Source organism: Eublepharis macularius, chromosome 5 (genome assembly GCF_028583425.1).
Source record: "Eublepharis macularius isolate TG4126 chromosome 5, MPM_Emac_v1.0, whole genome shotgun sequence".
Lineage (NCBI taxonomy): Eukaryota > Metazoa > Chordata > Lepidosauria > Squamata > Eublepharidae > Eublepharis > Eublepharis macularius.
Window position 1 is genome coordinate 87,331,076 of NC_072794.1, and position 18,461 is coordinate 87,349,536.

Below are 18,461 nucleotides of genomic sequence, written 5' to 3' on the forward strand. Positions count from 1 at the left end.
TTTTTGTATTGACGCAACAGGAAACTTTAGAAGATGTATGGAGAAGACAAAATCCCAAAGGCAGACAATATACGTTTTTCTCTGCGAGACATTCTACGTTATCAAGAATTGATATGATCTGGGCCTCAAAAGACTTAGCGCTTTGGACTAAGGATGTGGAAATAATGCCTATGGTAGGCTCAGATCATAATCCAATTATGTGGAAGTTGGGGAAAAGGAGTAAAAGGAGAGGATGGAGAATAAATGAGGATTTGCTGCAAGAGGGAGAAAATATGGAGATGTTGAGAAGAGAAACAAAGTTTTTCATACAATATAACATGAACAGAGAAGTACCAACCAATAAGGTATGGGATACCTACAAGGCTGGCTCATAACACCACTTTTGGGGGGAGTAATACCATAAAATTATATATCAATGGAAAGATAATTTAATCAAGAATGTAATGCAACTAAGTTTGTTCAATTATCTGTATTCTATCAAATGTTATAGCCAAATAACCTGGAAAAGGAAGCACAACTTGCTTAGGTTAATATGAAGCTTTCCTTCGTTTGAATGTAGGCAATGAGCATGAGTAAGCTTGTAAAGCATAACACAATTAAAGAAATGGCACAAAGAGTTGACTGATCACCCAGAAAGTGATGTGAAATAGTACTATTAAGTGAACAAGGCTATAGTTATGAATAAATTAGAAGAAAAACTGGTGGAAACTTAACCAAAGGTGGCATTTCTAAATTTTTGAAGCATTTCTAAATTTTTGAAGGCAACTCAGTCACTACAAAACCAGACTGGTAAAGGCAGGAAAAGGTGCACACAAGCAAGGGATGATAGAAGAATTGAGAGACTAGGTGACAGAAGAAAATCATAGGGGTGTGTATACAGAACGAAATGGCGAAATTCAATGTGAAGTTGAGTGCAAGGACTGTTCGGCGCAGACTGGAGGAATTTGGTCTTAATGCTAGAATTCCACAAAAAAACCCCATTGTTATCTCTCAAACAAAGGTTGAAAAGATTAAACTGGGCTAAAACCCATGTTAACTGGACAGCGGAACAACGGGACAGTGTTATTTGGAGTGGCGAGACCAAGAAGAATTAGAGAAGATTTACATGCTGATTACATTACACCTACCGTGAAACACCCAGTTAGTGTTATGAAATAGGGTTGTATGACATCAAAAGGTGTGGGCAGAATTTGTGTGATAAATGGCAATATAAATGCCCCAAAATACATAAATGAAATACTTGAGCCCAAACTGAAGCCTTCCACATGTGATCTTTTCCAAGATAATGAAGCATTTATATTTTAACAAGATTCATTTATATTTTAACAAGATGTCATGTTGCTGCTGTGTGCAAAAAGTGGTTTCAAGATAATCATATTCCACTGTTGGAATGGCCTGGGAATAGCCCAGACCTTAACCCCATCGAAAATCTATGGAGTCGACTAAAGAAACTGGTTAGTGAGAAGCAACCCAGCAATAAAACGCCATTAATAGAAGCAATAACTCCATCGTGGTTTCACATTATAACAGCTGCAGAACTAAAAAACTTGGTTCATTCCATGGGAAGGCGTTGTAAGGCCGTAATTAAAGCAAAAGGTTACCCAACTAAGTATTAACTGACATGGTAAGAATTGCTGTATAACTAATTTTTTCTACGTGTTTCAATTTTCTTCTTTATACCTACTGTTCTAAAAAAATGTCCTTCATGAAAGTTATTGCATTACATTCTTGATTAAATTATTTTTCCACTGATATATAATTTTATGGTATTACTCCAAAATAAAGTGGTGTTATGAGCCATCAAACCTCAAAAATACACTTTTTCCAAAAGGTTTCCACAATTTTGGCCACTAGTGTAGTTTGGACTACTTATGAAATGTGTAAAAGCTTGTGTTATGATTCTACCTAGTGGTTTAATGAGAAAATAGCAGATTAATACTTGTATCTCCCTCTCTCTTTCCCACTTTTTTGTATCAGCCTCAAGATGCTATTAGTTATGTAGTCAGTCTTTTGTCAGAATCTAAGTACTTAACAAAATTTGATATCCTATCAAATGAACATTCTCGTGTACTTAAATCTAATTAGAAGTGACTCGCTTACCCAACCCCTCCCCCTTATAGAAATCAGATGTTTCTTTACTGTGTGTTAGTATTACCTCCCACTTACTACACAATTCATTAATTATACCTTGCTGCATTTTAAATCAATAGAGATCCGTAAATATATATTTAGTTGATAATCAGAAGTCCAATTTAAAATTATGTCAGTTTCCCCCTTTAGCTTCTATCTCCCCTCCCCCCTTATACCCACTTTCTAGCTATACTCTCAATATAAACTACTACACTATCTGTTAAGTTCTGTTTTATATAATGTTTATATCAATGATTTGTAATAATTTCATTAAGTTATAAAGAGAAACACCTCCCTCTTCCCCTCTCCCCCGATCCCAACGTAGTTAACTTTCATACCACTTAACAACCAACTTTTATAACACTAAACCTTCTCTATTTTTATATTAACACAAATAGCAAATAAATTTATATCAGATGCATGTTATGAATTTTAAGATTCAACCATTCTCCCTAAGATGAGTTATCAGAGAGAGAGAATGGGTCGGTTGTACACCTGTATTTCCTACTTTTTAAAGGTGAATCTTTTTACTAAATGAGAGCTCAAGGCACCAGATGACAGCCCGCCCCTCCTCCTTCAATGTGGATGTTCTGTTTAGACAAATTCTGCAATATTATTTTCATTTCTTTACAAAACATTTATCATAATCCACTGAATGCTGTGCTTCTGGGCCCAGCCTAATATTACAGGTCTCACATTCTATCCCCTCTAAGGGTAGAAGACCAAACTAAGGGAATACTGATCAGATAACAGTTGAGGACAAAACAATTTTCATCCCCTCCTCCTTCCCTTTTGCCTATTCCTTCTGTTACTTTCAATCTTTTTCACAGCTTAATGAGTAGATAAACCAGAATGGGAACGAAGCCTAAGAAATAACTACTCTGTTATATAATAGTCAATTCAAAATTTTGAATAAAATACTGATAAAAATAGCTATCTAGAATAAGAAGCAGTCTTACACAGATTAATATCACAAGCCAGTTCATGCAGCCAAGTAATGTTTACCCTAGCACTTGATTTTCCTAATCTAAGCAGCAGTATTTTCCACTCTTTTATCAGGTATTGTAAGAAGTGAGAGCCTGGGGCCTTCTGAAAAGCATGGGCTCTACCATTAAATTATGTCACCTTCCTTTTCTTGGAAATTTGCCAAGCTTGGCTGCTGATATACAAAATGTGCATAACCCCAATCAAGTTCTTGTTTTCCAAATTTTAAAAATGAAAATTGTATGAAACATGATAAAGGCTGTATCCAGCATTCACTGCATAAAAAGATGGTTGCTATTTCCTGTGTTTCCCCATTCTGTTTTCTGGGAAAGTTGATTCCCAGGATGACAGGACTCATGGCCAACTGCTGGCCATGCAATTTGGGGGCTACACTGAATAAAAAAGAGCTGCATGGGCTAAGAGCAATTTTGTCCTCTTCCCCCTTCACAATGCAGCCCCTCGAGCTGCATAGCAGTTAGTCCATATTATTATATTAACAAAATTTATACCCTGACTTTCTGCCCTTTCATCAGGGTCACCAAGGTGGCTAACAACTTAAATGCATACATAATAAAATCACATCTTAAAGACCATTAATATCAAAAAAATACATACACATCATTGAAACAATTAAAATAAAGCTAAAATACACAAAAATATATGAACACTATTATTAGAACATAAGGCAAAAGGGAAGGATAGCGAAGGGAGCAGTAAACAGAAATCTTCACTCACTTGCAAAAGATGGCAACAGAAGGGAACAGATGACTCTCTCTGGAGAGAGAGTTCTACAGTTTTGGCACAATGGCTGAGAAGTCCTGGTATTGCAGTAATCTGGAGTCTAATGTCCCTAGCAATCAACTTTAACAGTGTATATTGTTGAAGGCTTTCACAGCCGAAGAACGATGGTTGTTGTGGATTTTTCGGGCTGTATCGCCATGGTCTTGGTGTTGTAGTTCCTGACGTTTCGCCAGCAGCTGTGACTGGCATCTTCAGAGGTGTAGCACCGAAAGACAGAGATCTCTCAGTGTCAAACGGTGGAGAAAATGTTAGCAGGTAATTCATATCTACTCAGGAAGGTGGGTTTGGGTTGCATCATCCTGCAAGAGTTCCATTAGCATTTCACACCCTGGGAAACTCTTACAGGATGACGCAACCCAAACCCACCTTCCTGAGTAGATATAAATTACCTGCTAACATTTTCTCCACAGTTTGACACTGAGAGATCTCTGTCTTTCGGTGCTACACCTCTGAAGATGCCAGTCACAGCTGCTGGCGAAATGTCAGGAACTACAATGCCAAAACCACAGCGATACAGCCCGGAAAATCCACAACAACCATTTAACAGTGTAGGATAGCTCTTCTATTGGATCCTTCTGTTGACTAATAGATGGATCCAACCCAAAATAAAATCATATTTATAGGTATTTGTTATATGAACATTACACAAAATCTCAATTGTGAAGTGCAGAATGTAGCTTTGTTTATGTCACAAGCTGATACTGGATAGTGTTATGTAACAGATGAGAAATCTTCCATGTCATTTTCTGATTTATTCTTTAGAACATGAGAGCAGGAGCACTCACATATGCCTTTAAAAATAAAACCATACCTCTTTTAAGTACCAGCAATACTTCTGCTCATTTCTGTAACAGTTTCCTCCCATTACAAGGACATTACTTTTATTTATAACTATTTTTTAGCTTGGCTGTATTCTTCTCCAGTACCAAAGAATACAGATCTTCCATTGTTTAACAGGGGAAAAGTAGTAAAACATTTCCTCCCCTACTCTTGCATCAATGGAAGCCCCACTATGATACACAGGGCCACTGTGGAGTAAATGGTTAGAGTGTTGGAATAGGATCTACGACCCCAGGGTTCAATCCCCACTCTGCCATGGAAGACTGCTGGGTGACCTTGGGCTAGTCATACTCAGTGTAACCTACCTCACAGATTTGTTGTGAAGAATTAAGAATAATGTTGGGTCCCCGCTGAGGAGAAAGGTGGGGTTCAGAGAAAAATCTGAGAATGATGTGCTACAGTAGCAATCCCCGTGGGGCTTGCTTTTTGGATAACATATAGAAGTTCCACGATTCTGTTAAAGATTAGGATTTTACAAGCAGGATGTGTCTGCAATGATTTGTCGGGGCATCTCACTCCCCCCTCATTTCATCTTTCCCTTCCCTGAAAGCCCCTCAAAAAGTCTCAACTTTCCCAACTTTATCTGCCCCTTGGTCTTCACCTTTCCCTCATTCCCTTCCTCTGACAGCCTCTCCTCAGGAAAACTGTCTGAATTGCACAGTGCCAGTCACTTGTCCAGGCCCAGTTGCATGATTCTGGCTGAGCTGGTCCCAGTTACACAATGGGAAACCTGCAAGGACTCACTTCCCCCTGTACTTCTCTCCCCACATCATTTCTTCCTTCTCTCTTCCTAACAAGTCCTGTATCCTTAAGTTTCCTTGCTTTTCTCCTTTCCACCCATGAACCATCGTACATTTTATCTGCCCCATCTTCAGCTATATTTATTGCTTAGTTCATAAATGGTCTTGCCTTTCTCCTTAATGGGGACCCAAATTCTCCCAAATGGGGACCCCAGATTCATCATTCTCCTCATCTCCACTTTATCCTCACAACAACCATGTGAGGTAGTTGAGGCTGAGAGTCTGTGACTGGTCTAAAGTCATCTAGTGCGGTTTCAAGGCATGGAATCTTTCTTTTTAGATTTCAGCTGCAACCTGGGCCTTTTCTCCAATTTGTAGATCTATCTTATCTGTCCATAGTTCCAATCTCTGGATTTAAGTATCTACAGATGGGGCCACACTGAGAATTACATATATTGAATGGTATGATAGTCCCCAACAAAACACAAGAATGCTTGTTTTTAAAATGTGCAGCATTGCAGAACATTGCAGAAACTTCAGTACTATATGCTATTCATCACTAGGCCTTCTTTGGTTAGAAAAATCAATGCAAAGTTTCAGAGTGGTATGTTACAGATAAATCTATATTAGAGATTAAGTGTTTCAAACATGCATATATAATCTCTTATCTCATGCCAATGAGCACCCCATTATATCAACTCTTTTTGCCCTGAGGAGCTCTACTAAAAGATAAACCTTTTTGACACAATCATCTATTTATTAGGACAGCACTGTCAAGTTTCAAGATCACTATTCATTATAACCTATTCAGCTGTTTTCTATAAATGATTCATGAAAATGATAAACATTAACATTTGTTTCTTTCTCCTGTCACTTAGACTCTCCACAAGATAGACAAGGCATACGAATGTTTAAGGCATCAAAAGTAATTCTTTTTCAAAATCCACTATTCAGGATAGTTTTGAGAACCTACACAGATATTGAAGACAATTGGAAACCGACATAGATATTGTTGACAAAAATCTGTTCACTTGCATTTTCAAAACAAGAATGGTAGAAGATTGTAGTATTTTCAACACTGCATCATCTGTTTCAACACTTATTATGCCTATTGACAACACTGTTGAAGGGTCAGAATATTCATTACGTTTAATATAAAGAGGGGCAGGATGACCAAATATACCAACGCTACCAGACAAAGTACAATGAGTTGGATCCAGCCAGCCTTTTTATTTTACATCTCACCCAATTCCCCTCCATATTATAGTCCCTGTCCAACATAACTTTTGTCCATGCAGATCCCATGATCTCTAGCACAGCATTCTAGGGTCGAAGGAGACCCCCCCTCCTCCTTTTTTCATAAGTAGAAAAGCTGGTTGGAACCACCCCTATAAAATTCTTTGAAATTCTTGGAAAAGTTAGTTATTCAAGTGAAATGAAAATTTTCAATTAGAAACAAAATCAACATTTGTTCATTAGCAATCACCCGTGGGAAGCAATGGGAAAGAAACTTTTATAACTGTATAAACCTATACATCCATTTCTTAGATGTTTTGACTGTTTTAACACAGCCACACTACAATAGCATAGTACAGCGGTCCCCAATGTGGTGCCCATGGGTGCCATGGCACCTGCTAACACATTTCCTGGTGCCAATCAACTGTTTTTAGAAAGTAGGTTGGGCCAGGTGGGCTTTTTGCCCAGTAGGGTTTCTGACTGGCCACTGGCGATCTGATGGGCTGTGCAGATTTTTGAAAAGTTGCTTCAGCAGCAGCTGCTACCACAGCACAAGGATCTTTATAGCGTGACTGAAGCTAAGCTGTGTGAATGCAAGACAATATTTTAACAAAATATATTTATTTTAAAAGGCATCCTATTAAACAACACAGCTTCTGACTGAAATGTTAAATGGTTAACTATTAAGAGTTATGCATGACCTCACTTCCTTACATTTTTTGGTTGGCTCTGCCTCCTGCAGCAAGCATTTTGTGTTGGTGCCCACCACCCTGTGCCAGAATTCCAAAGGTGGCCGATGGCTGAAAAAGACTGGAGACCAGTGCCTCAAAGCAATTTACTCTAACAGTTTAATATTATACTGTCCAAACATTCTACTGGATTTTCATTTCAGAGAGACTTACTTTAGCAATCTGCAGCAACACAATGCAATGTTTTATTGACTCGACCATGCTCTGTGGGGGATAAAAACAAATATGTTGTTATCTCTGCATGAACATTTCCACTGCTTATAAAAATAAAATGTTAATACAAAAGTTACTGAGATTGGTTGTTACTTTTCACTAGGTATCTGTCAAAGGAGTCTAATTTATAATCATGCAACTGAAACTCTATTTGGGCAAGTGAATGATGATGCAAAGTAGATTTTTTAAAATTGTTTTTTGTCATTTGTTTTAATGGCACAATGATTTTGCGCCAAATATCATACAGACAGGGAAAGGATGTTTTATTTATTTATTTGATTTGCTTTATACCCTGCCCTCCCCACAAATGGGCTCAGGGCAGCTGACAACATTCATAAAATACATTAAAATCACAAAACCATAAAATCAGTAATAATCTTTTAAAAGTTATTAAAATAGTCCAGGCGCAGGCTATTTAAAAAAATATTTGGGAGTCCGTATATGGGCATAACAGATGGCAGAGGGCAGCCCCAGAAAAAGTGGTGGTCTTAGAAGGAAGACACCCGCTGGCATTCAGCCAAAGGCCTGGCAGAACATCTCCGTTTTACAGGCCTTGCGGAACTGTAACAGGTCCCGCAGGGCCCAGATCTCCAGTGGGACAGCGTTCCATCAGGCTGGGGCCAGGGCAGAAAAAGTCCTGGCCCTGGTTGAGGCCAGATGGAAGTCCTTCAGGCCAGGGACCACCAGAAGTTGCTTGTTTGCAGAGCGCAACACCTTGCAGGTGACGTAATGGAAGATTATACACCCAAGAGGCACATTTTAAGCATAGGTCTATGAAAAATTGGGAATCATTGGGGGGGGGGAGAAGGAGCGCGTAACAAAATACATCTTAAATCATACAGCTGTCTTAACTGAGGAAGTGCATGATATATGCAAACAAATATACAGCCTAAACTAGGGGTCCCCAACATAGTGACCACGGGCACCATGGCACCTGCCAGCACCTTTCCTGGCTCCCAAGTGTGGGGCCAGGTAATTTTTTATGTTTATGGTATAACAATGGCTTTATGTAAAGTACTTTTCCCGAAGAAATAATAGACTGATATTCCAAAAACACAATGAGACTTGGTTCTGACCAAACCCAATTGGGCTACACAGCTAAAATGCTTAATATGCCTTACTGAAATGTCTATTGAAGTCATCAGATCTTCTCAGTTTTAACATATTTTTATAATTCAGGTGGAAGTACCTCACTACATCAAATTTTGTTCACTTTCTCCCGTAAAAATCTGGCTAGAATCTTTTACTGTACACATATGCAAGGGGCTCTCATGAGCCCTTCAGAACCAACTGTCATTCTTACAAATAACAGTGCTTGTTATAAATGGCTGGACTCATGAGAGAAAGGCTCATTTAAAGGGATAGCCGAGAGAAGCAACATTTTTTCCTTTTCCTTAAGTGTGTTAGATGCCTGCAACATAGACAGATACCACCATATGAGAATTTCTTAGCTAGTTCAATACATATAGTTATTTCACATGTACAGAAGAAAATGTTTTTAAACAGTCTGTTAATTTTAAAAAGTATCCCATTAAGGAGAGCTTCTGCCTGAAATGCTGAAAACTTACTATCAAAATTCTGCATAATCTCACTTCCTGAAATTTTGTGATTGGCCCCACCTCCCCTGGCAGCCATTTTGTGGTTGCACCCATTCCCTTGTGTGATGTCCAAAGATGCCCACAGACTGATCTATACAACAGAAAGACAAGTAAAGAAGTCAAGCAATTAAAGTGCCAGCTTTCACGGATGTGGCTGATAAACAAGTTACCACTAAACATCTACGTGTCCTCACTTGAATATGATATTTTGAAAGAATACTACATGGTAAGTTTAACTTCATAAGAATCATAAGGTACAGGAAAATGAAAGGAGGGCTAAACCTGACCTTGACAAATTGTATTTGATTCTAGAGGAGATAAAGCCTTTAGGAACCATGGTACTTATGTGATCCAGTCTATCTGCCCCCGCCCCCCCACTCCATTGTAGATAGTGTAATGAAGATGCAAGGCATCCACATTTGTTAACCAGTCACTTTGGGACCTGTTTGTGTGAACATCCCTTCATCATACCATTCAAAATGGCCTGCCAGTAAAATAAAGTCAGTCACGAGTTTTAACACCAAACAATCCATGACTGAAATGTTTTAAATGCACAGTAATAAAACACACACTTACACTGGTTGTTTCTTTGAGGTTTTCGATTTTCTGCAAAAAAACACAACAATTACTGACAATGTAACAACTAGACATAGTAGTGTACAAGTTATAACATTTTCCTGAATGATATATTGTCAAAGGCTTTCACGGCCAGAGAACGTTAGTTGTTGTAGATTTTCCGGGCTGTATGGCCATGGTCTTGGCATTGTAGTTCCTGATGTTTCGCCAGCAGCTGTGACTAGCATCTTCAGAGGCTTTCTACACCCTGGGAAACTCTTACAGGATGACTCAGTCCAAACCCACCTTCCTGATTAGATATAAATTACCTGCTAACATCTTCTCCACACATTAACACTGAGAGATCTCTGTCTTTCGATGCTACACTTCTGAAGATGCCAGTCACAGCTGCTGGCGAAACGTCAGGAACTATGACGCCAAGACCACGGCCATACAGCCCGGAAAATCTAGAACAACTAATTTTCCTGAATGGTCTTTGCATTTTAAGAGTTGGCTAGGACAGTACATTCTTTTACCTGCATGTGACATTGTACAGATGTTTACAAAAAGAAAGGCAGTCGTGAGTCTTGTTCATGCAGGAAAGATCAGATTCAACTGCATGCCTGACTCAAAGCTCCTGGAGAATGCCATACCATCTTTGTGCCTGACAAACATCTAACTGGTCTACTACAAAGAAAACAGTCTTGCACTTGCACTTATTTGTTCACTGCATGACAGAAACTTCCTAAAAGTAAGATGCAGTCCTCAAGGCCATCTGTCCAATAGGACCCCACTTGATAAAGAAGTTAAGCAGAATTGTATCCTGACCCCTCTATGTTTTAACTCCTATATTAACTCCTCAGAGCAGGCTGAAATTGAACCCAGTGAAGACGGAGGTCCTGCAGCTGGGACGGGGGCTGCCAGATGTTGGGATCCAGCTCCCTGCCCTGGATGGGACACCACTGGCAACTTTGCCAGTGGTAAAGAGTCTGGGTGTGTTCCTGGATGCCTCCCTATCGATGGAGGCCCAGGTCACGGCGGTTGCCAAGTCTGCATTTTTCCATCTTCGTCAGATCAGGCAACTTGCCCCCTACCTGACGCCCCAGGACCTGGCTACAGTGATCCATGCAACGGTCACCTCCAGGCTAGATTACTGTAACTCACTCTACGCTGGGCTACCCCTGGGCCTGATCCGGAAACTACAACTGGTCCAGAATGCGGCGGCACGGGTCCTGACTGGTATACCTTACCAGTCACACATCACACCTGTCCTGCGCCAGCTGCACTGGCTTCCAGTTGAATTCCGAATCAGGTTCAAAGTGTTGGTTCTTACCTTTAAAGCCCTGAGTGGGTTGGGACTGGCATATCTTCGGGACCGCCTCTCCCTGTACGTTCCCCGGAGATCGCTCCGATCAGCGAATAAATATTTACTTGTGGTCCCCGGCCCTAAGGAAGCCCGCCTGGCTTCAACCAGGGCCAGGGCTTTTTCAGTCCTGGCCCCAGCCTGGTGGAACGCTCTGTCAATGGAAACCCGGGCCCAGCGGGACATATTATCGTTCCGCCGGGCCTGTAAGACAGAGCTGTTCCGCCAGGCGTTTGGTGATTGAAGGGGGCGGTGCCATGTCGGCCTCCCACCTTTGGGGTGGGGAAGGTTCTCCCCACCACTGCACCTTGTTAATTTGTTTTATTATTTGTATATTGATTTTAGTTTTTGTTTTTATCAATTTTAACTGTTCACCGCCCAGAGCCCCTGGGATGGGCGGTATATAAATTGAATAAATAAATAAATAAATAAATAAATAAATAAATAAATATTAACTCCTTGGTGCAACATCTACGCTTACATTCTCCAAACCTTGCTTACAAAACGATTCCTGCCTTATTATATGCAGATGATACTGTCATCTTATCTTATTCACAACTGGGCCTCAGGAGAGCACTCTGTCCCTTCATCATATACATTGTAAAGGATAAACTACCAAAAAACAAAAAGATTGTATCTTTACCAAAAAAAACATTGAATTCATAGATGGCAAGTAGAGGGTCACAACACTGAACAAATAAAAATCTTTAAATATCTTGGAATGGTCTTCCAGTCGTCTGGACATTGGAGAGCTCAGGCATTGCATGCTGCAGAGACTGCCCATAAAGCATCCTCTGCCATTTAAGATTCTACTTTCACAAAAGGAGCCTCCATTATCCCTGCAGCAATCAAGGTCTTCCAAGGAAAGATTGTATTTCAGCTCTTATATGGTTCTGAGCTTTGTATATACAAAGAAAGGTGCTCAGTGGAAGCGGTACTATTCAAGCTCCTGTGAAAACTTCTTGGAGTCCCATGGTGTATCCTGAATGCCCTTCTTAGACTAGAGACTGGACTGATCTTCTTGGAGACTCATATGTGGCTATATGCATCCACCAATTCATTAAAACTCATCTTCAATCTAGTGGTTTTATTATCCGTGATCCTTATTGATAGCCACCATTCAACCTGGCAAAAAGCAATCAAGGGGAAACTCCAGGAGTATGGCTTTCCCCCCCAAGTTTTATTGCATCTTGGGTACCAAAAAGCAAAAGAAACAATTAAATAGCGGCTCTGGGATCACGCCCTACAATCCGATAGGGCACAGATACAGAAATATCCAATTACTTTGTACTATACTAAATGGTTCCAACCAGCAGATTATTTTACATCCTTTGAGATTCCCAAATATTGGAGACTTTCTACGCCTGCACACTTCAACATTCTACCTTCAGTCTTCCTGGAAGGCAGATACCATCATGTTTCACTCCCTCAATAGCTCCACCCATGCCATACAGGGAAAATAGACTCTACTGAACACGTTCTGCTATACTGCTCATTCTACAATGACACCTAATCTCAATATATAGCTCAAATTTTGTCAACTTTACCAGGAAGATTTGAACAACTTTACACTTCCCCCTTCTTGCAGGCTCTTCCCAGGAGATAACCAATAAAGTTGCTAAATTTTGCCTTTGGGCCTGTGGGATATGCAAGCAGCTGACTGACGCTCAATAACTTTATTTCTTTGTATTATCTCTCCCCCACGCCAATAATCTGTGTTCACTACTCTGTGCTTGTTGCATAGCATGAGTCCTCCCTATTTTTTATTTTATTTTTATTTCATCCTTTTTTGTTCTTATTTCCATGATTGCCAACTTTCCAGAACTGATCTTGTATTATAATAAACTTGATTAATCAAGCACAAAAAAAGAGCGCAAAGCAGAGAAGAAGAGAGGGATGTGTAGCTGTACAGAAGACCACTTAATGAACAACAATTACAGGTAAGAGCAACCCTGTTTTCATTGTTATGTCTTCTGTGCAGTCCCACAGGGGAGATGAGCAGGCTAACTTACCCAGGAGGTGGGCATGACGCTCTTTAAAGGAAGAGAGTGAGACTCATCAGGATAGTCTTGCCAACAGCTGCACTGCATCCCTTCTGGAGTCTACATCAACGACATAATGCTTGATGAATGTGGATGGTGTAAACCAGGCGGCCATCTTACACAAATCCACTAGAATGCCCAAGTTGAAGACTGACAAGGTAAATTGAGCCCTTATAGAGTGTTCTCTTATGTGTCATGGACATGGTTGTTTAGATTGAATTTAACACTCCTTAATGAGCCAAACTATCCAATTTGAAATGGTCTGTGCAGTGATCTTCAGACCCTTTTTGGGCCATTTAAAGAAATTGGGGTTCTTCTGGAAAGGAGCTGTCCTGTCCAAGTAAAAGCTCAAAGCATTTTTAACATTAAATGCGTGCAAAAGTCTTTCTGCATCAGTCATCAGAGTAAGGAAAAATATCGGTAGGACAATGTCCTGGTTTAAATGGAAAGCAGAGACAAACTTTGGCAGAAAGGAAAGTCTTGGACAAAGGACAATTGTTACGACCCTCTTCATTTTTCAGTTAGATTTTGCCTTTAAGCCTCTTCTTACACCCACTGGGTAGATTACTGCCACCAGGAATTATATTTCAAAATATGTAATTTCAAGTTCCCTTTTAATAATGTGCCCCAGCATCAGGCTCCTTTGTGGGATTATGTGGCCCTGAGGATAGGAATAACATACTCTGGGATGAACAAAAAAAGTCAAAATAAACTTTTATTTTTACAAGAAGCGTATCAGTTTCACACTAGTACTTAAGCTTGATGGTTTCAAAGATAATTATCAGTTCTTAAAATTTCTTTTCATAGGCAGTCACACAGATATACATAAACTTTCTCTCTCAGGTGCACACACACAGTTTGCCTACTTCAGATAGATCAATCACTCACTCAAATGTACATACTTTCTTTCAGGCGCAAACACAGTTTGCCTGTCTAAACTAGAATCAGTATTTCTTTTAGAAACGCATAGACACCCTCAGGGCTGCACACAGATCGCCTGTTTAAACCAGAAAGCTTTTTATCTCTCTCAGGCGCACCCACAGTTTGCCTGCTTTAGACAGAATGAATGTTTCCTCTCAGAAATACAGAGACACTCTCAGGCTGCATACAACTTATCTGTCTAAAATAGACACCCCCCCCTCTGTAACTAAAAAAAGCAGTTCACTCCGCCCAGACTGTCAGTTATCAACCAATCATCTTACTCATCCTGCTCTTTCACCCCATTCGTCATCTATACCACACCAAGCATTTTAAAAAAAACCACACACACTTAAAATCATCACAACAATTTTATCTGCAAACATCTAACTGAAAGGAGGGTCATGTTTCAGGGCTTGTAATTCACTTGCCCTCCTAGCTGAGGTTATAGCTATCAAAAGGCTATTTTAGAGGTTTGAAAGGTTTATGCATGATTGAAGCAAGAACCAAGGAAATACTCTACTGAGGAATTGGCCTGGATGCTGAAGGATATAGGTTTGCTAAATCTCTGAGGAAGGACTTGCATTATGGCTAGGCAAAAAAAGGTTTTCTGTCTACATTGTCATGGCAGGCAGAAATGGCTGGTAGGTGGACCTTAATAGAAGTATTAGCCAAACCTTATTCCTTTAACTGGACCAGATAATGTAAAAAACAGGGTTAACATACCTGTAACTTATGTTCATCGAGTTCTTCTGTGCTGACACACATGGGGACTGCGCAGGCGCAGGCCAGCCGCCGGAGAATTTTCTAGAGCTTCCATGGCTCCGAAGGGGCCGTTTGTCGCGCGCCTCAGCGACCGTTTTCCCGCCCAAACGGTCACGTGATCCTCCAGCGACCAACGGCCCCTTCCCTCAGTTCTCCCTTGCCGCCGCTTGACCAACACACTTCAGCCGTAACACCTTAAAAACACCAATATCCGTTACAGCCATCACAATATCGTGCATTGGAGTTCACAGCGGGGTAGGAGGGAGGGTTGTGTGTCAGCACAGAAGAACTCGATGAACATAAGTTACAGGTATGTTAACCCTGTTTTCATCTTCGTTCTTCTGTGCCTCCACACATGGGAGTGTACCAAGCTTCACACAATAAGGAAGGCGGGGGTGAAGTCCAACACAATTTTATTAAGCAAACAAGATCAACAATAAATAGATATGCATATATACATCTATGTAAAAATACTGTGTAAGGACACATAAATATTCAATATTTACATATATACACACCCCCAGGTACATATATACACACTTTCACTCAAGGGTACCCAACAGGTACGCCAAGAAAGTCATTCCAAAACTCCCTCAGGAAAAAAGGGAGTGTAAGACAGCCTTGGCCACAGATACATCCTGCTCCGCATTGACATCAACGGCGTAATGCCTGACAAAGGTGTCTGCAGAGGACCATGTGGCTGCTTTACAAATGTTAACCAGGGGCACCCCCCTGAGGAGTGCCGAAGAGGATGCTTGGGACCGCGTGGAGTGGGCTCTGACATGAAGCGGGCAAGCCACCCCTGCTAGGGAATAGGCCTTGCTAATGGCCGTCACAATCCACCTAGACAGGGTCTGTGAGGAAGCCCTGTTACCCTTGTCCTTGGCCCCAAAACATACAAACAGGTGAGGACAGGTGCGGAATCCCTTCGTCCTATCCAGGTAATAGGCTAGGGCCCTCTTCAAGTCTAGGGTATGGAGGGCCTTTTCCCCCTTAGAGGAGGGTTGAGGAAAGAATGCAGGCAGTGAGATATCCTGCGAGAGGTGGAAGGCGGACACCACCTTAGGCAGGAACCCAAGGCAGGGACGCAGGACCACCTTGTTGGGGTGAAACACAAGAAAGGGAGGGTCAGACCTCAGTGCAGACAGCTCACTGACCCTTCTGGCCGATGTGACGGCCACCAAGAATGCTACCTTATAGGATAGCATATCCAAGGGGCATGTAGCCATCGGTTCAAATGGAGGCAACATGAGACGTGAGAGCACCAAGGACAGCGACCACTGAGGCACTGGCGCTGACACAGGTGGGTAAAGATTGTACATGCCCTTAAGGAACTGGCGGGATTGTGGGTGAGAAAACACCGTAGCACCCTCAACTCGGGTGTGAGCAGCTGATATCGCTGCCAGGTGGACCTTGAGGGAGGAAGCCTTCAAGCCCAGGCCACGCAAGTGGCACAAATACTCGAACACAACCCCCAAGGGACTGTTGTCAGGCACCACCCCTCTGGCAAGTGCCCAGAGCTCAAACCTGCGCCACTTGGCCGCATAAGCGCGCCTAGTGGATGGCCGACGAGCATTCAGGAGGACCCTCTGCACCTCGTCAGTAAAGCCTATCGGGGAGGAACGATCCGCCAAGCCGTTAGATGCAGCTTCCTGGGATCGTGGTGGACTAGGCTCCCGTTCAGGAGAAGGTCTTGCCGAGGGGGCAGACTCACATACGTCCGTTGGGACATCCGCAGGAGCTTCGGGAACCAAACCTGCCGTGGCCAGAAGGGGGCCACTAGGATGCAGTCCGTCCCGTCCTCCTCTATCTTGCACAGGACCCTGGGAATCAAGGGGAACGGAGGAAACATGTAGTGCAAGCCCTGCGTCCACGTAAACTGGAAGGCATCCCCAATAGAGAGGGGGTCGCTCCCTGCCCTGGAACAGAACGTGTGGGCCTTGGTGGTCGCCGCAGTGGCGAACACATCTATCACTGGATGACCCCACATCTGGAAGATCGGCCCAACGCACTCTACGTTCAGTTCCCACTCGTGTTCCAGTAAAGGGACCCTGCTGAGGGCATCTGCCCGGGCATTGTCCGACCCAGCCACGTGTATAGCACGGAGCGACACGCCGTTCTTGATAGCCCACTGCCAAGTGAGTGTGGCTTCCCGGCACAGGGCCATGGACACTGTGCCCCCCTGCTGATTCACGTAGTACATGGCAGTCGTGTTGTCCGTCTGCACCAAGACATGACGATTTCTCAGCAGTGCTGTAAGAGACACAAGTGCGAAACGAATGGCCCTTAGTTCAAGCACATTGATATGGAGGGTCTTTTCCCTGTCAGACCAGACATCTTGCACCGACACATCACCACAGTAAGCCCCCCATCCCAACAGAGAGGCATCAGTGGTAACCGTGATGTCATGGTGTTGATACCCGAAAGGGGTCCCTCTAAACAAGTTGTCGTCAGACAGCCACCAGTCCAAGGAGGAGAGGATGACCCTCGGGATAGAGAATTTGAGGGACGGAGGGTGCAGTAGAGCATCATACCTCCGCACAAACCAGTTCTGTAGAGGGCGCATACGCAGCCTAGCGAAAGGCACCACAGAGGTGGCCGCTGCCATATGCCCTAGTAAGCACTGGATAGTGCGCACAGACTGGAACCGGTTCCTTTTAAACACGGCCACTAGACCCTTTAGGGACCGAGCCCTCTCCAAGGGGAGCAGGGCCTTACCCTCCACAGAGTCTAACAGTGCACCAATGTAGGACACCTTGCAGTTGGGCACCAGTTTGGATTTCTCCAAGTTCACCAGGAGCCCCAGGCGTTGGCAAGTGCTAAGTACCAAGCCAATGTCCTGCACCAGCCTAGACTCTGATTCAGCCACGATGAGCCAGTCATCGAGGTACGGAAAGATGGTACAGCCTTCTTCCCGTAGGAAGGAAACCACAGGGGCCACACATTTAGTGAACACTCGTGGGGCAGTGGACAGGCCAAAGGGGAGCACCTTATACCGGAAAACCCGTTGCCGGTAAACAAAGCTCAGGTACTTCCTGTGCTCCTTCCGTATGCCCACGTGAAAGTATGCGTCTTTTAAGTCAAGAACCGCAAACCAATCCCCCTGTCTCAGCAAGGCGATCACAGCCGCCAACGTTACCATTTTGAATTTGGTCACCTTGAGGAAGGCATTAAGGCCCCTCAGATCCAAGATGGGACGTAAGCCCCCATCCTTCTTAGGGACCAGGAAGAACCTAGAGAAGAATCCCTTTACAGAGTCCTCATAGGGCAATTCTTCCACAGCACCTTTGGCCAAGAGCGACACGATCTCCGCATCCAGCTCGGCCATAGTGTTATTGACAGCTGTCAGGGGTGAACTGCATCTAGGCAGCTCAACGAACTCCAGCCCGTATCCCAGTTCAACAATAGTTAAGACCCATGAGTCAGATGTTATTGACTCCCACTCAGAGAGGAGTGGACTAAGTCTGTCCGAAAAGTTCGGGGATACGGCTGGCGTGACCCGTCAGTACTGCCTCCCGGTGCCCTGC

At 42.7% G+C, this 18,461-nt stretch overlaps 1 protein-coding gene across 4 annotated transcripts in view; it reads right to left on the bottom strand.

Annotated features, from left to right (window-relative positions):
- Positions 1-18,461, bottom strand: part of OSBPL9 (oxysterol binding protein like 9) — a 163,625-nt gene that overhangs the window by 53,449 nt on the left and 91,715 nt on the right. For all 4 annotated transcript variants that reach the window (XM_054979827.1, XM_054979826.1, XM_054979829.1 and 1 more), the window contains 2 exons: positions 9,868-9,897; positions 7,634-7,684 (listed from right to left, as the gene is read on the bottom strand). In XM_054979827.1, the coding sequence (XP_054835802.1) occupies positions 7,634-7,684; positions 9,868-9,897 (81 nt within the window). The remainder of the gene's footprint in view (positions 1-7,633; positions 7,685-9,867; positions 9,898-18,461) is intronic.